The sequence below is a fragment of the Embiotoca jacksoni genome, unplaced genomic scaffold (genome assembly GCF_022577435.1).
Source record: "Embiotoca jacksoni isolate LCO1_2020_lvr unplaced genomic scaffold, fEmbJac1.0.p SCAF_36, whole genome shotgun sequence".
NCBI classification, from domain to species: Eukaryota; Metazoa; Chordata; class Actinopteri; family Embiotocidae; genus Embiotoca; species Embiotoca jacksoni.
This window is the reverse complement of record NW_027185388.1, coordinates 207601-230985: the sequence shown is the minus strand read 5'-3', so window position 1 is coordinate 230985 and position 23385 is coordinate 207601. Positions and strand designations below refer to the sequence as shown.

At 46.0% G+C, this 23385-nt stretch overlaps 1 protein-coding gene across 1 annotated transcript in view; it reads right to left on the bottom strand.

Annotated features, from left to right (window-relative positions):
- Positions 1-22054, bottom strand: part of LOC138208248 (VPS10 domain-containing receptor SorCS3-like) — a 198875-nt gene extending 176821 nt beyond the window's left edge. The window contains 1 exon segment of the mRNA XM_069166008.1: positions 21141-22054. Coding sequence (XP_069022109.1) covers positions 21141-21794 — 654 coding nt within the window. The 5' untranslated portion in view covers positions 21795-22054.
- Positions 22055-23385: the final 1331 nt, after the last annotated feature.

Below are 23385 nucleotides of genomic sequence, written 5' to 3'. Positions count from 1 at the left end.
TAATTCATCTCCGCGCGCAGGGTACCCGGCCAAATGACAAAATAATGAAGGCATCTTTTCATGGGTATATACAGGAGGATAGTAGTAGTAAATTAGGAGGTGAGGGGATGTACACTATGTGTGGGACTGTAATTTAATACCACGTGAAATAGCTCTTGATAAATTGATGGTCATTAATTAAAGTGGCTTGCATAGTATCCCTCATTTGGCTCCACACCCTTTTAAGAAGTGGAAAGATGAAGGTAGAGACCTTGAAGCAAATTACCGAGCGAAACAGAAAGGAAGACATCAGGAGGCGGAGGGGAAGGGGAAAGGAGGGGGGTGGGGTGGGGTGGGGGTGTGTGTGTTTGATTAGACGGGCTCGGAGAGGGGGCCTCGTTTTCGGCGCGAGGGGGCCGTTAATTAGCGCCGCGGCTCAAAAACAATCTCTCCCCCCCGCTGAGTCGCTCCCTTCCTGTATGCCGTCAGCCACATGCTCCGTCACATGGCAGCCCCCTTCATCGTGCAGGGGGGGGCCCGCGTTCACGCATCACGTCCTCGCCTCCACAGATTGCCGCGGCTCACCCTCTCGCCTCGTAATTAGCTCTCATAAGTCCGGCAGCCGTAATCGAGGCGATGTCATCGCTGGAGGAGGGAAAGTCGCTGACTGAGTCCCCGAAACACGCCGATGTACCTGCGAAGGCTGCATGTAGATCAGATCATATCGACGGACACGTGTAGGGCCGTTGCGTGTAACACAGGAAGATATTCGTCTCCGTTATCTCCCGAGCCTCGGCAGAACCATACGTCCGATCCTGACTCTTTGAGTTGGGTATAAAATGTCAGCCTGAATCATTCGGCGTTTTCATTGCAGTTTGTGAGGAACGTCATGTCCTGTAACCAGAGGTCAAACGAGAATGTCAACGCCATCATAAAGCATCTATCATTCAGTATCAAGAATGAAAAGGACAGTCAGACTCTTTCTGAGTTCTTCTGTTGTTGTTTGTGGGTGTATCGGACAGAATGCAAACGGGGAGGTCATGATTGTATGGTTTTAATTTACCTGTCCAGTGATGGAGAAAGTAAGGAGGGAGCTTCACCCGCCACCACCAGCCCATCGCTTGAGTTCTGAACGAGCGGGGGGGGAGCGAGCGGTGGATCTGACTGATCTGATTGGAAACCCGACGATACTACGTCCCGCCCATCGATAGCCGTGACCTGACTGCACCACAGGGCCTGTCAATCAAACAGATCCGCCCCAGCAAAACGTATTTTAGAATTAATTATTTTCTGTTGGACCGCCAAAAAACTAATAAGAAGGAACGACTTTAGCTAACAACACTGAAATAACTCGAGGATAAATTTTGTTTACTTTGAATTTTATCAGTTGAATTGGAGTCTACGGAGCCGGAGGCTTTTTGGTCGTTCAACTTGGACACGAAATGTGTTCATCTCAAGCTTCAGGCTCTGAATGTTAAACAGTTGGGAATCATTAGAAGGCACAATGTTTTATTTTTTTTTTTCACAAATAAAACACTAAGCCGTTTTAACTATGTCTGGGTGACAGCACAAAGTAGGAAGTAAAACCAATAAACACAAAACGGACCAAAACAAATATTTAACAACAGCGGGTAACACTAGAAGCTCAAAAATCAAGAAAAAAATTACAGAATTAAAGAGTAAAAAAAAAACAAAGGTGGACAAAACGCTTCTCTTCTGGGGTATGAAGCCCGAAAAGAATCAAACAAAACAGCGGTGCACGCGTGACGGACCATCCATGCCCGGTTTGAAAATGCAGCCAGAAGACGCAGATTACAGCCGACCTGGATCATCCTCCCTGTCACCCGAATCAGAAGAAAAGTTCTCATGATGAAGAACAACTATTTGAAAATCCAGTTTCTCTCCAGGGCTGTCATAGAAAGTATATCAACAACGGAATGCCTGTTCTACCGTGCAAAGCGTGCCAGTATCACTGCTGGGGGGTATTAGCACATAGGTGGATAACTGTGACTCTGAAAACTATCACAAGATCAACTCTGCAAAAGTTGATAATGAAAATACAATGAAGTGCATAAAAAAAAAAAAAAAAAAAGCTCCGATATAGTTACAAAGTTGGGGGTTGGTCCATGATTCTGGAGTCAGTTCGGTAACGCTAAGTTGAGACATAGTGAGGGAACTTTCATACTTTTATGAGCATAAAACTCAACTAATTAAATTATCACTCCAAAAAACAAGCCACTGTGAGAAAAAGAAGACAAAAAATAAATGAATATCATTCAATTTTAATAACTGGAATTAAAACAACATGGAGGACAAGTTTGATTATCGGGTTGCTGCTAATGTCATATGGAAGCTAGTAAAACATTTATTAGCGATTATTTCACATTCACTTTGTTGCTGAGTTACATACAAAGACTAATGATTCCCATGTCTGTAAGCCAGATAATAAACTACAGCCAGCAGCCTGTTAGCTTAGCATAAAGCCCAGACAGTACAGGTGCGTTCTCCCACTTCACAGCTCTTGCAGATTAATATTCCATGTCTGCCTCATTTTCCAACACCCATCCCGCCAGTCTCGGAGAAAACTTCCTGAATGTATGCACATATCTGTCCATCTTGTAAAATCTAACTCTGCATGCAATGAATTCAAATCACTTGCGTGCATGTTCTGGTTTTAATCAAGCTTCCAAAAATCAGGCGGCGTTTCTTTGGAATATTTTGGGGATGTATGTGTTTGTGAGTCTTTTTCAATCTGCTATGACAACTCTCTGTGATGTGAGAGTCATCGAATGCAGAAATACTGCTGGTATTTTGTTCCCGGGGGAGAAGATAAACGGCAGCGGCGACGGCACAGTGGTTACATATCTGTGCCAGGGAAGGCACGGCAGCCGTCTTCAGGAGCCCGGCCGTTTGTCATGCAGTGCCCGGACTGATCAGCATTCATCCCTCATCCGCGCTGGATTTACGGAGACTCGGCCCCCACGGCTGCCACGGGGGCTGCCAGACCTAAAGAGAAATGGCCGGAGGAGCTGCGCCATCCAGCATCCAGACGCCGTTGCCACACAGGCTGTTTACTAATCAAGATTTACGCCATTTATTTGCGCGTATAGATAAATCACTTCACGGAGTGCATGCGGATGACCGTGAATCCAAAACAGGAGTACATCTCAAATTGCCTCCCACAGGGCTGAAGGGGGGGGGGGGGAACACCCTGGTTTTTACCTCCCAGGGTTTGTGATTAGACAACGGGGAATAAATGTTTAGTTTTTAATTGCGATATAACTGCGGATTTCCCGGGAGAATCTTGTTGTTGTGCTGTCTTCGTGGCAAAAAAATGGTCGTCCTCACAGCCGGAGGCAACTTCACGTCTGTCAGTGTTTTGAAAAAGATCATTCCTCCACGTCCCATTGAGAGAAAAGCGGTGTTTGCAAACTCAAAACGACTTCAAGAGCAAAAATAAAGGCGACGCCAATGACCGAGTTTTCGAATTTAAAACGTCGTCCGCCTCCGAAAGTGAAATGTCAAATCCCCTGAGGTGTATCAAGCGCCTTTCTTGGATAGGAGGGAGGGGGTGAACGCTCTCCTGTATGTGTCTAATGGAGAAGGAGAGGTCCTCTCAAGGTCACAAAGGGAGGCCATGATATCTGCAACTGCCAGAGGGACCCTTAGAGGAGATGAGGGAGTGGAGGAGCAGAGGAGATGATATAAGTTCGTGTCCTTGGGGAAATCTCCATCCATCTGGGGAGTCGCTGAGAGCGCAGCCAATTCACACGCTCCAACAGGCCCTTAATTTAGGGAAACATATGCCACTGCTTAGGCCTTTTGGAATCTGTTCACACGGCAGAAATTGGTTGTTATGGTGGACATTAGCTGGTGGACAAGTTGAAGCATAAATAATGTTGCTTCCGAATGATGAGCACCTGGCGCCGAAACCCGCGCTCTCGTTTTTTATCTTCATGTATTAGCTCACTATTGTTGCCCGTGACACTAAGAAATATTGAATTTTTCACATCACGATATGGACATTTTTAAGACGCCTATCTGAGCACATGTAATCCATGAGAGAAAAAAATGTGGCCCAGTGCCCTTTGAGTTTATGTATGGGGATTGTGCAAATTAAACCCACACAGATTTACCAATCTAAATCCTGGATCTGCTCCGGTGGATACAACGAGGAGGCAAAAACACAGGATCAGTGGTGATAGCTGTAGTCAGATGTCTTTCGTATGTAGAAGTAGACATGCAACGATGTTAAAAATACTTCATTGTATACTTTAAAATTTAAAAAGAGGCGCTTTAAGCAACAATCATTGAGTATTTTAGCCACTTGGGGGCAGTAAAACAAACTGAGGCTGACATATTCCCTCGTTTTCCAACATCCATACTACCAGATTATAGAACAAGATTTAGTATGTTCCAATATATAGTATACAAAAAGTACCAGGATGTTCTACTACATCCGGTCATGTTTTTCATTCTGCAAGCCAGCACGCTAGTCTGGCTGTTCTGACCCACAATCCTCTGCTGCAGAAGATACGTCATATCGACTGAGACCCCGAGAGAGGTAGAAGAAGAAGAAGAAGAAGAAGAAGAAGAAGAAGAAGAAGAGGCATTAAAAGGAATCGTACTCATTCCAAATCAAATCTTTTTTCTTTTTACTTTAAATGTCGCTCTACGGATCACGACGGATACGAACAAAAGTTCAAGGTGCATTTTGATCATGAAGTAGTATGTCCCAATTGTATACATACTACATCCAACAGTAACTAATTTGTAACGGTAGCTGCAGTACGTATTAATAGTAAAATTAAAACGTATGCGATTGGGAACGCAGCTATTGTCATTACGTTAGCCAAAAGCCACCTATTAACCGCCATGTTTCTGGTTTCCTTCTTCTTTTACCTCCGTTTTGGTTTCTAACAGCTCAGTGCTTTACTTCCATCACCAGTGTGATGCTGCCGTTTGGTGCCGAGCAGGTATTGTACAATAGTTCTAGACGTTTTTTGCTGAAAACAGCTACCTGTTGCGGCTGGAAACGGCGTAAAGTGGTTTTGGTGCCGTAGAGCCACAACAACAAGCTAAAAGAAATGCTGGAAAACTTCTTTTTTTTTGTGCGTTATCAGGAGCAACCCGTTTCAAATGTCATGCTCCCATCCAATTTTAACCCGTTAAGCCCCGAGGCTATTTTTCCACAAAGTCCTGCCTGAAACACATTCAAACTTAATCAGTACCAGCTCCACGACTGTAACAACAAAATAAAACATCACGGGATCTATGGATAAGAGAGACGGGTAAAATATGAAATACAAGGTGTCTCTTTGTCCTCATCACAACGGCAGATTAAAATCTGAACAACGGGCTACTGAACGCGTTCTAAAAAGTCCAAACTGTTATTCCGCCAAATCTGATGCAACAGAACTGAAGCGTAACGATGTTACGCCCATTTTAGTCATGGTGAGTATCAAAATTTGACGGATTATCAAACCTCTGTGCTTTTGGGGACCAACTGTAAAGTGCCTGTAGCAAAGAGTAAAGTCAGCGTGCAGTGTGAGGCGAAATTATCAAACGTTTGACTGTTCAAATAGTTTCTGTTTTTTTTATCAAAGTTCTTGCCTGGCTGCCATTACAGGCATTTAACATTTGATGCCTCTGGTATCTCAAAAAAAGGTTTCAATACTGCATTTGGTGTCAATGTGAACCAGGTGTTGTATTGGTACCAAACAGCAACCAACAGTGACGTCACCCGCAGCGTAATGAACCCTTTTTGAAGTTTGAAAGTTTGGTTCAGATTTGCCATCTTGCTAGTTCGGAGCGGTTTGGAGCAGGAAGTGACCATATTTGGACGAGATGGGGGAGGAGCCAGCAGACCTGAAACTTAACCACATCTGTCAAATAAATGTGTATTATTTCCCAATGAAACACAGCGGAGTATTAAGTAGCCTAAACGTAGAAAAACACTCAATAAAGTACAAGAATCTCACTTTAAAACTAAAAGGAAAGGAGGAGATAAAGTGTGAACATGCAAGATGTGTGTATTTTGTTGTTGGTTCGGGAAGTAAAACCTCCCCCCTTCAGAGGTGGAACCCCCCCCCCCACCACCCACCCACCCACCCCGCTCCCCGACCCGAGTCCTCCCTCTTTCAATAAACACATTTCCCAGAGGTCCCTGCTCGGTCACCAGCGCTGCCAAGCTCGGTCTGCTGCTCACTGGCCTGAACGGCGCGAACGTCTTCACGCTGATTATTCACACCCGGCCGCTGCGGCGACAGCGTCAGTGTCAAGTTGGCACTCTACTGTTTGCAGTCGCTCCGAGCTTTTAACGGCAACTGGGAGACGTTTTATTTTTATTTACTACAGTGCAGAGAAATGTGGAGCAGGGTTCTTTCGGTAGATTTTGGTAGTCCTGACCCCCCCCCACACACACACCACCACCACCACCACCAGGCACATCACCGCCCCGCTGAGCAGATACGGTCCGAATTGTGAATCCGCCCACACTGCGCCTCGTCACTCTATAACGCAGGAAAGTTGTGAGCACGCCATCTACAGCGACCATACATGTGCACACACACATATCTATATATATATATATATATATATATATATACGTATATATATATATATACACGAGATAGAAGTCGATTACAGAATCAATATACTGCACATAACAACAGGTATTGTACGTCCCTACATCCCCTGTGCACACTTGACTCAGAGTGCCTCCAGTTAACCCCCTCCCTTCCCTTCCCCTCCCCTCCCCCTCCTCCCCTCATCCTCCCCGCCTCACCCCAGCTGTAATTATCTATAATCTCGTCTCCGTGTTGCATCTAAGGTTTGAGTGGGAGCCTGGCATGTTGGCACGCTCTTTGTCTGCCTCCCGATAGAGCGCTTTCCACTCGCCTGAATTACCCCACGCCGTGATGACTCGACGCAGCAGAGCAAAAAATTATGCTCCCCAGACTCTCCGCGTATTCAGATTCTTTCAAATGGAATCATGCCCCTCCAGTCCCCCAGCCCCACCCCACCCCGACCCTTCCAACCCTCCACCATCCTCCCGCCATCATGCCGCAGACCCAGGCGGCGGGAACATACAGCCTGTTATGGATCAAGGCTCTTTGACATCCAGCCAATAAGAAAATATCAACTATGAGTGGATTTTTTTTTTAGTTTTTTTATATGGATTTGAGTGTTTGATATTTGCATGTATGGCTGTGTGCATGTACTGCATACATAGGCCTGTGCGTGCGTGGCCACAAAATGTCTGGTGGGAAACCAACTCATGTGACTCAAATGCGTATTTGCACATCCGCATTGGCGTAACTTTAGACTGTCGATATAAAAATCGCTGGAAATAATAAAATTGCATTGTTAACTGCAGTTCTTCTATTACCGAGTGGAATGAGAGGAAAGATTTTTAATTAAGATTTAAATTTTCGCGCAGCGTCGTTGATTAAACTGTTGCATCATAACTCCCCTCCCTGTCATTGATTGGTTCGACCCGTTACCTCTCTTCCCCTCCTATCAGCGCTTTAATGCCCTCGGTGTCCATCACTCCGATGGTGACCGCACCCCACTGCCCATTGAGTCATTCGGTGACTGAATACAAAACTAAAGAAATCTTTATTTGTCGTGCTCTGATAGACCTCATTTTCACAATTAAGGACTTAATCTGAAAAAAAAAAAAGGTGAGAAAACTGAAAAAAATAAAATAAAATAAAATCCCATCTTCCTGAAACCCAGTGACCTCAGATCAACCGGTCCGAGAGTCTGCAGAGTTTTTAAACTGTGTAAATGAGCCTGTTTCTGGCATTTTTACATCATCAATGACTCCAACAGTTAAATGATCTTAAAAAAATAACAAAAAATAAACCGATTAACTGACTATTCATTAAAATTCACTGGGAGATGTTAACGCTTTATTTATCAGACATTTGCTGGCACAAACAGCTCCACAGTCTATGTGGTCTCCTGGATTTGCAGGAACTATCGGTGTGTACTCTTATGAGTCATAAGTGGCAGGGTTCATCCTCTGAGAGACATGAACATGCTCAAAAACATTCCTGCCCATCACCTTTCTTATGTAAAACTGCAAATTCTGGGCCTGATGGCGGCGATCTGAGAAGTTTTCTATGTGCTGGCCGCTGGGAGACCGACGTACGCTTTTATCAGCAGCAGCAGCGCAGCGATTCTAAAGGTCAGCTGACACACCTCTCTCGGAGGCGGTGAAATCGCGTGCCTTCGCTGCGACGGATTTGGCTTCCGACCGAACTCTCTCCGACTCCCAGCGATGGCTAAAACCAAAGCTCCTTAAAAGGCAGAGATAGGCTGCGGAGGCGACAGAATCTTTACTAGCCGGATTATCTCTCTTGTAGCAGCCTGCTCTACAAATGCTTCTCTCTATCTGCTAAACCATGTAGCTCTAAATTCAATTAGGGGGGGCCACGTAAACATTTTCATGTGTGGCAAGTGAGCTGTGAAAGGGCAGCAAACAGGCTCGGGCTGCAGTTGTGGGAGAGACGAGCACGGGGGAGTGAGGAGGGGCGGTAGTGGGGGGCGATCTGCTGCTGCTGCTGCTGCTGAGGAGGTAACAGATTAGAGATGCTGCAGGAGATGCGCTGTAATATTTAGCATGCGCCGTCCGAGAGGGCATCTTTATCACTCGGAGTGCGTCTGCGGCTGTCGTGTTTCCATCCGTCTATCTGACTCTCGGTGCCACCTCCCTGCCTCCTCCCATCACACACACACACACGCTGAGACAGACAGACAGACACACAGACTGACTGAGTAAACACCATATCTATTCATTTCAATCACAATCAGAGAATCTTCTCGTCTGCCAAGCAGCGCGACATGTTTTCTCGGACAGGATCACTCCAAAAAATACTCCACGCACACGCAGCGCATGTTAGTAACTCCGACGCAAGGCTAATCCCCCCCCTCCCCCTCCCCTTCCTCCTCCTCCCCCTCCCCCACTCTCTGTCCTCATGTCCTTCGGCTCAGCTTGCACTGCATTATTCTTTAGGCGACACGCTCCCTCTAGTGATGGACAGAGGCAGTGCCCGAGGAGCAGCCCGGCAGGGAAGGCAGGCAGGCGGCAAATGTGGCACCGCGGGAGTGACGGGAAGTCGGCCTTCCGCCGCTGCCGTGCCGGGCTGCCGGCGGGGGAAACATGGCGGCGGGCTGAGAGGAACGCTTGTTTGACGAGGACACACACACACACACACACACACACACACACACAAATAAAAAAACAGTGCATACGGAATGACGTTCTGCTCTGTCTCGGAGAGTGTGGTGGGCTGAAGTGCTACAAAAAAAATGTTTTTTTTTTTTAAAAAAAGGAGCAGGCAGGGGACAAAAACAAAACACACACACACACAATCACACTTGATTAAACTGCTCTCCGCTGTGGAAAAAACACATGTTCATTTGTATTTAAGTGGCGCGGCGTGATAATTACCTGGGCTGGGTTTCTTCAGAGGCGTGTGCGACCCTGTGGGTTCCCAACGAGGCCTAGTCCCCCCCCCCCCATCCATCTCACCGGTCCTGATGATGTAGCACTGCCTTCACGTGTGGCCCTACCTCTGCGAATGTTAATAATCATACATAGCTTCTGCTTCCCTATCTGCATTGCCAGCAGTTATCGGTGGGATGTAGTCTGTGAATGATAACCGCCGCCAGGAGGAAAACAACCGAGTTCTTTTGCGTTTATAGCCGATCAATTACTAAATTACTATATCAAATTACGTGCCTGTGTGTCCGGAGGATCGTCCCACTGAGAATCGGGCTGAATGTATAGCGTGTAATGAATGTAATGGCTTCACACTCCAGAGCAAACAATAACAAATGAAAAGGTGAGTCACAAGTCAACTGAGCCGAATTCATTAAATAAAGTTGGCGCAGAAGAGCTCTGCCGTGCAACAAATCACCGTCCTCGATCTGAGCCGTCTCATTTAAATTCCATTACGTCTTCACACTGGCATGTTTAAAATCAGATGGGGACCGAAATGAGATCTATCCCCTTCTAGATAATTGATACCGCCAGAGTCTGGGCAGGCCACGCGCCGAAAATGGGGCATTATTCATAATTCATCAAATTTGATGTAACTGACTTACTTTTGAAGTTTAAACAATAACATGGTCATTGTTAATACGGAAAGCTGATAAACACTTCATCTGTTTCCAGTGAGAAACGAAGAGGATCTCACCGATTGTGGCATTTTACAGGTTCCTTCCAGTCGTGAGTCAGCCTCACCTCTCCGATGAAAAGGTCAGGCCCGAGAGATAATGCTCCTGCCCTTGTATTGTGACACCTCTGGGATAATGTGTGATAATTAAAAGGGCTTTGCCATACGGATACTATCGCTTGCATGCTGTGTGAGTCAATGGGAGCCATTTGTGCCTGATGGGGGTAAAAAAAAAAGAAATTAAAAAGAAATGCCAACAGGAAAGAAAATGACTCATCAGATTCAGCATTGTGTTTGTGTTGGTTGGAATTTGTCGAGCGACCAATGACAATAAAATAACAAGAAACAGGGGTGTAACAACACACAGGGGTCCGCGGGGTCAGCTAGTTTTTTAACACTAATCGTCACACCCCAATCCAGCAAACACAGCAGGAGCATTGAGTGGGAATAATGTTTTCTAACAACTGAGTTAGGATCTATTTTTAGCTCAGTTTTGGCCTCTACCATCATATAGCCAGTATCGCAGCAAAGCGTGGAATAAACACGCCCTTCGACTAACTGGAAGCATGTCTAGGACCGTCTGGACATGACAAGAAAACGTACGTAAGCAAAGGCAGGTCATGTGACGGAGGTCATGTGACAAACGACGTTGACGAAGAAGAATAACGCTAAAATCCGGTCTTTGGGAACGTGTTTTCAACATGGTTTTCAAAAGCACGTGACACTGTTTCGCTTCCCTCTAGTGGACGGGCGGGTGTATCACACTTTACCGTGACACTGGGTTGAAATATCTTGGTCTGAGGTTCACTAAATGTTTTAACTCTCTTAAAAAGCTGGTTGTTAACGTTGGGCCAAAAGAAATGCCATCTAATTTAATTATATTAGACACGATAATGTAAAAATAGTTGTTAATCACCGAAATACTTTAAAGATTTGTCGTAGATAATGCTAGCGTCAGCTCGAAGCGGGCGGATTCTGACTCCTCGATCGTCGACGTTAGCGAGTGGAATGAGTGTAATTCTGAAACAGCGACTGGATCCGAAGAACAGTTTAAGGGAAGCGACAACAACGGAGTTCACAGGTCAGACGAATGTTGACGAGGAGTTGGCAGTTTTGCCAGCGAGCGGTGCTAATTATAGCAAGAGAGGCCCGAATCTGGTGAAGAGACAGTCAGGAAAGGAGAAACAAAGAGATATGCCAGCTACAAACAGCTGTTTTTTTAGGCACTCTGCTGGTTTTGAGCCATTACTGTGAATGCTCTAATTAATACATATATTCTTTAATTACGAAACAGGAGCCTTATGTTGCTGCTATAAGTGATAAACACTTGGTCTGCAGTGAGAAGTGATACGTGGTCTGAAAAGTTTGGGAGCCTCTGGTTGATGGGAATGACGAGAGCAGCGAGACGGCACAATACCGTACGAGTCAGTTGGCAGGGAGCCGAAACAATGAGCTGAACGTTGCTAAAAGGGACAGAGAGTTGGCTGTTGGCTAATCCGCCACTACTTCAGATGTGGAGCGAACTCCTCGTCACTTTATAGTCATTTGATTCATTACTGATGTCAGAAATATTGATATATGAATGTTTTATATAAGAAAATACAGCACCTGGAAGAGTCTCACAGTGGCTCAACTGTTACTTTCCTTATTTTCACTGCAGCCTGGAGGCACATGACACACCAGGAATGATCCTGAGCACCATTGATTGTAAAGGCCCACTATCAGTCTCTGTATGACAGGACTGGGGCAGCGCTGTGGCTACCTTCAACCCAGAGTTATTGGGATTTAGAGGGTCTGAAAGCTTTTACTTTCTGGGGTAAAATAAAAAAGGAAACGTACAAGGAGGAGGAGTTGGCGGGTTCAGGACGAGCTAATGTGCTTATCAGCAAATGACACAGCAACAGAACTGAATATTCAAGAGGCTCCCTTCATTACAACTACTACAAAATAATAATAATAATAATAATAAAAAAAAAAAAGGTGATAAGGCTTGACATTAAAAAGAGAACAAGCCGGCATCCATGCTGCCTTTTATGTGCTGCTCTCAGCATGACGAGCCACGCTGCAGAAAATCGCCGAGCTGTTGACGCAGGCAAAAAATAAAAAAAAAAGAGGCTCGCAAGCTGGAGCACGTTAAAAGTGTCAGACTAAGGGTATTTATTTAGTTGTACGCCTGTTACTGCTCATTACTCAACATTACTGCTTGTACAACCTCGATGGCGCGAATAGAGGAACACTGAGGAAGCAGGGGGTGGGGGGGGTGACTTTATTACAGCGAGCGAGCAAAAAGACAAATTATTTCGCAGCTGAAGTTGCTGTAAAGTAAAGGAGACATCAATGCTTTCTTTTCATTACGGGTTCGCTGTATATGATTATGCCCATTTGCCGCATGTTTTAGCTACAGCGTTGTATTTCTATTCGTATTTGGCGGCGGCAAAAACAAACGGCCCGCGGGGGGAAATAAATAAAGACTTGAACATTTTAAAGCTGCAGCTCTGATTCTTGTTTTGTCAGTTAAATTAAAAAAAAAAAAGACGGCTCTTAATTCAGCTTGTTTTTACTGTGTTAGTGGCGGCTCACGTCCATTAGCGGCAACGCATATCGACACGTGCAGACTACGAGTGGCGTGCACACGTCCTGTTCGCACATTTATCAGCTGCGGGTCATTTTCCAATCTCTGCAGCCAATTGCCGGACGAATGCGGCCTCCTCTCTCGTCCACGCCGGCAGCAGCAGATGAACGCAACAGCTTCGTTCCTTTGTGCATCAGCTAAACAAACTCGATTACAGGTGGCAACAGTTTGTTTGTCAGTAGGCGCCAGGTGCCAACTCTCAAAGACGCTCGAAAGCAATTATGAGCCGAAACAACACATTAAACACCATTTGGCGGGTGTTTCCTTCTGCGATTCTAACACGACGACGATGAGAAAAAAAATAAAAATAAAAATGCATAGAAAGTGATGCAACCAGCGCCAACAGCGGTGTAACAAATGCGGTTCTTTTCTTTTTTTTTCTTTTTTTTTACTTTTACAACAGACAAAACAAATCTTCCACTTCTCACTGTTTCCATCAGCAGAAATAGGAACAGCTGCCTTCAGATCTTCTATTCTATCTATTCTTCGGACCACTTCAAGGATTGCTCGTGAGTTATCCTCTTTGTGTGAGCGGGCAATTGTGGTAATGATACTTGATGAAACACAGTGTAACAGAAGCACAAGAAAAGAGGTGCCATTATGTCCATTAAAAGCAAAAATCGATTCTGGAGTTACGTGAGCAAACATTGACCACCTCAAGCTGCTGCTGGTCATCGCAGACCACTTCAGACTGTTGCAGCAAACCTCCTGTATTGTATTACATTTAGCCTGGGGGGGCCTTTTCTTTTTCTTTTATTACAGCTTTTATTTTAGGGCCAAGACTATGTTGTTTTTTTTTATTCTTTTAAAAGTTTCAGTTAGAAACTTTAAAAGTTGATGTTGACAACTCATCGTTGGTCCTGAAAGAGCTGTTCTGATGCTACTTAATTACTTCCAACGGGTATGTCGAGATATGAGATGATTATTGATCAGCTGAATAGTACAAACAACTTTCAATATAATGCAGTCCAACACACTCCCAACTCCACAGTTCTGTCCAGCCTTGGCAACAACCCACCGTGACATCACCCAGCCTGGCATTTCGTCCGCCTCCATCTTGGTTTTATCGGAGCCAAAAATCAAAACCCAGAAAGCCAACTGCGCTCCAAGCATGTCAATCAAACCAAACACGCCTCCAAACATAGCTCTCTTTGAGGCCTAATATCTAATTAATGATAGAGATATTTTCAGAAGGACCACCAGAACACTGATCAGAAGGGGACACCATAATGACTTGTGGAAAACATTTTTTGACTTTGCATTTTAGGAGAGAAGCAGCTCATTTTTGATTTGGGATTCTTTTGGAAGGAGAGGATTTTTTTTTTTTTTTAGGCCTAGTGGCCCTCAGTGGTATTGCACTTTAAGGCACTTCCGCATTGACTTTTCAGACCCACGGATTACGTGCATTTTTATTTCCATTTCATTTTAACAGAAATGTGTCAAAGCACAACTAATGGCTTAAGAAGCTGGCGTTTCAAATGACGCAGAATCTGTCATTACATCAGAAACTGGCTTCTAGTTTCCTGTCAGTTTATATAACGACTCCATACCTTTATAATGGAAATACCACACATCAGTCTTTGCGGTAATTATACTCCAGGAACACGGCTCGCATTTCTCTGAAGGGCGGATCATTTTGGCGACGAGTGTCAGCGGGGAAGTTCGATGACGCCAAAGTCGAGTGTTTTTTTTTTTTTCACACCGATTGGTTAAAGCTGCTGCAATTGTTTCAAAATGAACTCAAGGTTTACGTCCGGTGGGATGCAACGACGATTACCGGTGGAGCGTACCCACAGCGTTCACACAGCGGGACTGAGAACACGCAGCATCAGTGGGAATTAAATGCCACAAGCTGGAGGTAACGTCTCTTCTTTACTGGCGATGGACAGGGGTCGATAGCGAAAGCTCTACCTTGACCTGTCTCAGTCTGCGGAGTTCAGAGTGCTTTTCTCTGCAGGATTATGAAAGGGCAGTGCACTTTCTCTTCCAGCGCAAGGTCCTCCCTTGCAGAAAAAAAACAACAACTATAAAAGAGCTCGAGGTTTAATAATTCATTGATATCCATGACCACTCACACTCTCCTTTATAGGACAGGATTATATTAGCGCCGTAGCCATCGAGCAGTCCAAACAAACCCCTTACGGCGTCATTAAAATTTTAAAAGCCGCTCGGTGTGGAGGCCGGGTAAATAAGAGACAATTACTGCGTTTGATAGAAATGTAATGCGGCTCCCATTCAGAGGAGGTATATGGGCAAACCTTAGAGGCGGGAGAAGACTTATAGCCGGGTGAAGGATGATTTATTTAAAGGGCACTTTTCAGGCTGAGTTCCACGGCAGATAGCGCGGACAGTCAGGAGTTCAGTCACGTCCCGGAGCATTTTACACAGCCTGAAGAGAGGGGGTATTAACAGGAAAATAGAAACCCCAAATCAGGAGCATCCATCTCCCGCTGCCATCAGTGAAAGATGCTCGCGCAATCTTTGCGGTAATGTGGTGGTGGTGGTGGTGGTGTTGGTTGGGGGTTTGGGGGGGAGGGTGTTTAAGCAGGTTATTATCATTAAAATCCAAATGGAGATAAAGAAGCAGACCTGATTGCAAAGTTAATGCGGCGTGGACCCGTTTTTACAGCCGCTTTCAATCTCTCATAGATAAACCAGTAGATCACTTTAATTAGACAATGTGTTAATTGACTGCAGGTCCTGGGGTGTGATGTGTCAACATTAGTCCCCATCAATGGCAAACCTCCTCCAGGCACGACGAGCGTTCACTCTGAGACGAGATACTGAGGGCGATGGAGGCTGTTTCTGGCTTATCTTCTTCTTCTTCTTCTTCTTCTTCTTCTTCTCCTTTTGTGTCTGCACTGTTGTCTTTCCGGTGACCCGGTGAACTCATATCAATGCATGGGAGAGACGGAGTCTGCAGAAGGAGGACGGAGGGGGAAGAGAGAAGCTAAGAAAAACAAGTAAGGCAGAGTAGACACAGCATGCGGTCTATCGCTTCGCTGTGGTCTGACATTATTATGTGCTCATCGCCTGGCCGCTTCTCCCCTGGCTTGCCCGTGTTTGGGAAATGGCAAGGGACATCAACATTACAAGGTATCGCACTTGGCTCAGGGACAGTAGAAAGAGAGAGAAAAAAAAGAAAAGAAAGGTGGATAAGGTCAACATGCAGTGTGCCTCCGGGGCTCGATATTCCTGAAGTCAATCCGAAGATGTTCCAGCTGTGCACAGCAGGATGAAGACGGTGGGAAGAGGATGGTGGTAGCCTTTGTTTACATTCTCCTCCATCGACATGGTAAAAATTAAAAAAAAAAAAAAAAAAAGCTATCTGGCAGAATAGAAATCAAACTAAATCAGATCTGACAGTGGGGTGTACCAATTTAATCAACACAGACTCACACTAACGCACACAAACCGCTCGCTACCTCACACTCCTTCCGTCATAGTGTCAGCACCCTTGTAGTGCCGACCGGGATCAGTGGCCAAGCGTATGATTATACTCAACTCTCTGAAGTCGTCGTGGCCAGCGTGGCAATCACACAGGAAACATAATGAGGCCATTAGGGTTTGGGCGGACGCAGCCTCCGAAGCCTCTCGTCCAACCGGCGGGGTTTCCACTTCGCACATGCTCACGGCCTCAAAGCCTTTTAGCGGCTTGATGTGATGCGAGATCGGCGGCGGCGCGCTGCAGCGTCCTGATTGGATGGCTTTCTGAATGGCTTCCTTAATGCGGCGGCGTCTCCGCGCCAAGGAGACTCCTAACATGACGTGACAATTTTAAGTGCATCCGCTGACCTTTACCAGGCGTTATAAAATGCAAAAATCGTGCTGACTTAGTTAACTTTTAGTAAAAAGGAGAGAGCTGGAGTTTGTTTTGTGTGTGCAGCCATTAGGAGTTATATGTTGATGGCAGTAGCTCTGGTTATATTTACAAATGACGTCGTTAGCCGTGGTCTCCGTCCCACGCTAAACCCTGCTCCCTTTTTATTCCACGTAGCTAAATTCACTTACGGCTTTCTGAGAGGAAACATACCCTCGCGTACATTATGCGACTCATCCTACGGGTGGAATTTTAGCGCCAAAATCACAACTCAGGTTATTTAATGGCACTTAACACAGCGAAATCCTTACAACAGAACTTTACAACGTCGTACAGAGGAACCGAACAATTCAATGATTCCCTCAACGAACCACCGACAGCGGGAAGGAAAAACTGTCTTTTAACGGGAAGAAACATCCGACAGAACCAGGCTCGGTGGTGGGCGGCCATCTGCCTCGACCGGTTGGGGTGAGAGGACAGCAGAGAGAGAATTATTACAGGACATCAAGTTGCTTTTAAACAGCGCGTTGAATCAGGGGGGTCAAGAGTGAGCATCAGCCAAGAGTCAGACTCTGGAGGCCAGTCGAGACCGATTTCTCCATTCATGTTTTATGGTGCGTGGCTGCCTGCCACGACATCAAAAAAAAAAAAAAAAAAGAAAAAAGCACCAAGAAAGCAGCGGGGTGAGAAACAAATTTGTAGACACTAATTAGACGAGGATTAGAGGAGGATAGATGGAGGGATAAGGGGAGCAAAAGGCTCGCTGCAATGGCTACATTATTTATGATATTCCAGTCCCCGTCCCCCCCACCCTCCTCTTCTTCCTACCACAGCAGACGGCCACCAGGGTAGAGAGAGAGGGAAGAAAGAGAAACAACTTTATTATATATTAGCATCCGTAATTTAGGCTGAGGGGTGAGAGGGGTTGATAGGAAAGTGAGCGGGAGCAAGAATGGCTCTCTACATCCTAAATCACCTCGCCTGGCTGCAGACACGGTGCTTGGAAATACAGCTTGTGGCTCTGTCCTTGTTGGCGAGTCTCTGGGCTCTTTTTTTTTTTTTTTTTTTTTTTTACACAATGGATGCTGCATATAATGACCGAAACATGCAAACAGCAGTCAGTCAGGTTGATGAAGAACTCCCCCGGTGAACGTTTCTGCAGGATGTCAAGGCACTTTCAAAACTGGGATCATTTATCGACGGCTGTTCCAGAAAAATGTGTGTGTGTGTGTGTGTGTGTGTGTGTGTGTGTGTGTGTGTGTGTGTGTGTGTGTGTGTTTGCTCCGTGACATTTTTGCCTTCAAATAAAAGCTCAAGAGAGTCAGCATGTGTTCCTCCGGCTCTTAAGAGGGATTTGGGAATTTCAAACACACACAGTCAGCTCTATCGATGACTCTGCCGGATACGGACGACCCGCCTCAGCGTGAGTTCCCGAGACTTTTCAAAGACCTCTCGACTCGAGCCCGTACCTTGCAACCTTATGCCAATTTCCCCGCGCACACCGCCGCCCTCCCGAACACACACTGCACGGAGAACGACAAAGAGAGCGGCGCGTGCCACAGAACATGAAACATACATCAAGGGGGGGTAAAAAAAACAAACAACAACAACAAAAAAAACGTGGCAGCTGCGAAGTCACCGCCGCGAAACGCTAATACTTCCGGTCGCGGTTTTCTTAGAAGGAATTCATTTACATTTTGAGGTTGAGGGAGCGATCTGAACGTTTATCTCAGAAGAGATGAATGTTTCAAGATCACACACACAAAAAAGAGGCGCCGCGAAAGCTATCCATTTTGTATTCAAGCTGTCAGCCGCGATGCCATTATGCTCGTGACTGCCGAGGTTGAGCGGTAACACGCCCTCAGACAAACGGAAAAAAAAAAAAAAAAGGTTCCTAGAGAGAAGTCGCTGCGGGGAAGCTTCATCGGAATCACGTTCATGAATATTATAAATGACAAGTCAGTCCCAACATGGCTGCCACGGCGGTGCCAGTGAACATCTGAGGTTGAGGCCCCAACGTCACCTGCTCGAGCCCGAGGCGGAGACGCGAAGACGCATACGACGACAGACAGGGAGAAGCGGAGAGTTCGATCGGCGCGTGCGAAGACAGCGAGTTGGACAGGTAACGGGGGAGACAGACGGAGTGCATTAGCCTTGCGGACACGCCTCAGAGGACAACACCAGTCCCTCTCCCCGGGGAACCCACAGCAGTGTCAAGTCCCACATGAGGAGTTCTCAGATTTATGTTGCAGTAACTCCCACATGGCCACAAGAGGTCACCTCTTCAGGAGAGTCATTTAAAAGTAGTTTAGTCTTTTGTTACATCATCATTTGGTGGGGCATCAATGGCTGACAAATAGAGAACACTGGGTTCAAAGACAAGAGTGTGCTGTGCAACATCTGTCCGCAGCTGGAATACACTGTGGATGTATGGGCCTCCAACACGAGGCCAACAGGATCCCTGCTGGGGGGTTGGGGGGATTGGCAAACATTAAAAACATCCAGAGCTGTTGTGTTCACAGCGAGGACAGCCGCGAGGCCACAAACTGTCGAGGTTAAGGTGGACGAACCTCATCCATCCAACCGGTTCCTCTCCCTGTTAGCAGCTACTTCCTCTTACTCCAACTTAACAGTTCAGCGAGAGGACTTAAAGCTCAATCTCCCTCTCCATCCGCTCCATTCATCACCAACACAAGCACTAACAGTCGATGAAGATTAAGTAGCAGATCGTCTCTCTTGAGGATGCTCTCGAGGCCGGGCCTGGTTTCATCCCTTTTTATTTATTTTTTTTGCCTTGAAAGAAGAAAAGACTTTGAAATAGCGGCCTCGGTCTTTAAGATAATTATGAAAGATTTAAAGCCGAGGGGAGGGGCGGGGGGGAGCGGCGCACAGTCACCTCCTCGCCCTCTGTATCCAGCGCGCACACTTGTATGGTTACAAACACGCCCGCGCGCTCACGGGGGCACGTCGGCCTCCAGAGCGCCTCAGTCTTCACTGCGGGTTAAAAAACAAGTTCATGCACCATGTCGTAATCAGCTCAGACAAGACTGAATATGTGGGATTTTTCTTCTTCTTTTTTTTTTTTTTTTTTTCAAATGGAAAAAAGAAAAAAAAAGCAGCAGGAGGAGCAGCCACAACAACAAATTAGGCTTGCGAAACCACAAAGAAGAGCCCATGGGCTCCCCGTACGCTCACATGGTTGTGTAAAATGACTGATTCATTTGGGCTCGTTATTCTCCTCCTATGAGGGCCCACTTGTGTAAGATGAGCAGGACTTTCCACCATTTCATATGCAGAAAAATAAGTCTGAATGCGCTCTGTGCCGTTTCAGAGAAGAATGTAAGTGGTGCTGAGAAAACTATTTACAGCTGCTGTAAAGACTTTTTTTTTTTTTTTTTTTTTTACACATTATGGCAGCGGGCGCTCTGCTCTCTGACCCGCAACAATTTTGCAACACGCAGAGACAACGCGTTGTCACTCTACTCCCAGAAAAGCTGTTAAGGTTTCATTTTTCAGTCCTACAATTGAGCATCTGAGAACTCTCAAAAGATGTTTTGAACGAATTTCTCTCACACATTGGGCAGAAATATGTTATGAAATCGTGATAACTGATAAATGAAGTGTCCATGTCATTTGCCATCATTGTGTCAAGGAGGCATCTTATTCTTGGTGATACTGCAGATGAGGGTATGAGACTCAACCTCCAAACACCCCCTTTGGAAAGTGTGTGGTAATGCAACAAGGGATGGCATCATTTCGTTTGCAACATAAGAACTGTATGACATATTTGCATCGCTCCGATATTACCTTTCAAAGAATAAACTACTCCGAGAAACCACAGTTCAATAAACCCCAAAAATCATATTCAAGTGAAAATTCAGAGGAAGCAGCAGGAGTCATACGGAGGAGAAATTCATAATCTAAAGAATTTAAGGGTTTATTGGAGATTGTACAATAATTTATGACTCCCTCCTTCCCCGGTCAATTAATTTGGATGAAAAACCTCGCATCGGAGTGAGGAATGAATCATGCATACGCATATCTCAGATTCGCTGCAAATAAATCATAAATGCCCCCACCCACCCCCCGGCTATAAATCGCGACAAACTAAATATTAAACTCGACTTTAAAGCCACGCACAGGGAGAGGTGATTGCAGATGTTTTGGGAAAATGTCACAAAAAGCCAAAGACATGTTAGAAGTGACAGGATGCTTGGTGCGTAATTTCTGGGAGAGAGTCAAAGGTCGCGGCGGAGCACAATTCACACTGCTGCGCTAGTCTGGCATTTAAGGGACAGTGCGCGTCGGTGCGCATCTGTAGCTTCCAGTGCACCTGTTAACAGTGAAGCCAACTCCGCGGCACGGCAGAGCACAGAGTCTCTGCGCTGTGCGTGACGCACAGGACTTCACCTGCCTGCTGGAAATATCCAACTGTCTGGACGGAGTTCGTGCGAAATGTGGAGTCTGAAAAGCAGCAGGTCGATCATTCAGAGATAGAATAATAAAGCGGGGTTGTACTCACGCTGCTGTTCTGTCCTGACCAGTAGACCACTGCGTGGTTATGCGCAGAGTCCCCCGTCAGAGCGAAAGTGCTGCTGGTGAGCTTAGACTCATCCTGCCGATTATTCCCTCTCCCTTCGTCCCTGTTCCACCTGAACTCGGACCTGCCTTGCCGGTGTCCGTCCAGCATAGAACCCCGATCCTCCGGAGCGCCCGCGTCCACGCCGCCTCGGCTGCTCCAGCCGCTCTCGCTGAACTCGGGACCGCTTCTCTTCGCTCTCCGGAGCGCAGCAGCATCCTCAACCACCTCTGCTTCATCTCTGCCGCGGCGACTTTCTCCACTGGACCCGGGTGTATCCTCCAGTGCGCTAACTCCATCCAAGCTGACATCTCGGCGGGCATCCTCGGCATAAACGCCTGCCTCGCGGTCGCCGTCCGTTCCAGCGTCCTGCTCGGTAACCCCGAGTTCCCGAAACTCCACTCGGATGTTTTTCAGGGTGCTCGGCTCCTCCGTGCGTACCTCCAGCTGTAATTCCTCCAGGTGAAGTTGAACAGGCGACGGGCAAGACGCGCAAGTTATCTCCGCCCTGGTGTTTTGCAGGGTATGAGCGGCGATCATCACCCAGATACCCAGAGACAAGTGCGAGCCTGGGCAGAAGCCAGCCCAAGTCTCCATCGCTGACAGAGATTTTTTTTTTTTGGGGGGGGGGGAAGGTGAAGGACGGCTGGAGACCTTATCCGACACCTTAACTCCCTTCTTTCAGGTCGATAAAGAACAACTGACGCCTCGATTGTCCGTCTGGTTGTTGTTGGGGGTATTTTTTTTTTTTTGGAGGGGGGGGAGAGAAAAGTGCTCTTCAGCTAAACTGTTCACGTCCAAGGATCTTTGGTCGGGAAAGCCACCACACAGGAGGGAGGAGCTGTACAGCAGCCAGCTGCCGAGTGTGCGCCCGGAAGAGACAGAGAGAGAGAGAGAGAGAGAGAGAGAGAGAGAGAGTGTGTTAGAGCGTGAGTGTGTGTGTGTGTGTGTGTGTGTGTGTGTGTGTGTGTGTGTTAGAGAGAGAAGGGAGGGGGTGGCGGGGAGTACAGAGAGAGAGAGAATTGAATTGAGAGAGAGGCGCTGTCCGTGGTGCTGATTCTTCTCCTGTTCTTAGAAGTAGTTCAGATCTGAGCAACACAAAATAGTTATATGTATCATGAAACCCCCTTTTTTTTGTATTTGAGATTCGATTTTTTTTTTTTTCTATGCAGTTTTTAATATTATATTTTACTACCTGTGAAGCTTGAACTCATTAGTGCCATTTTTAAGTAAAATAACTTATTGGCTTCATAAGTACAAACAACAAATCTGGTCACATCTACATAACGGCGAGTCCTGTTAATATGCACTGAAATCATGTGTTTGGGAGATGAAGACTGAAAATAAGTGTTTAAGCAAAGTATTTTATGAAAACTGACATCAGGAAGCAGACTGAAGGCAGAAGCTGCAGCAACACCAGTTATTTTTTTATTTAAAAAAAATAGTTATAAATGTATGGAGATACCCATTTGGTCACTAGATTTTCACTGAAGCTATAAAAAAAAAAAAAACACATATTTATTACTGTGACATTAAATTATAATGTTATATTTTCAAATAAAGGCGAAACAAATGTATAACGATTCGTGTTGTTATCCTAATAAATGTCTACTGATTATGTGTATGAATTTCATTAAACCATGTCAACAAACGTGCTTACTTCAGATGACAAACATCATAACGAATACTTTCCAACAAGATCAGACCTCCAAATAGTTTGACCGCTCCAATAAAAGGGGTTAACGTGTTGCCATTTTGGTCTGGTCTCTCTAATAAAAAAAAAATAAAAAAGGGGAGATCATGAAATAATAATATTTATGATCATATTAATGATAATGTCTTTTGAAGTGGAAGAAATAGGACGATATCCACGTACATTTTCAGTAATGTGACCACCTAACAGCCTCCACTGGTCACTGCTCTGTCCACATCCTGTGTGCCAATCTCTGTCTCTCTGTCACACCAAACTCCACACGAGGAAAGGAAAAAAAGCTCTTTCGTGACAAGAAAACCCGGTTAGTCTGGCTGTGTAGGAGGCTGTGGTGGTGGGAGGAAGGGTGAGGGGGGGGGGGGGGGTGTCGGCGCTGCAGCACGCGGTGCCCCCACGGAGGCACAACACTCACTGATGGATTGGGAAGAATTGGCAGGGAGTTGCACCACTCCTCGGGGTAAATGAAGCAGCGCCCAG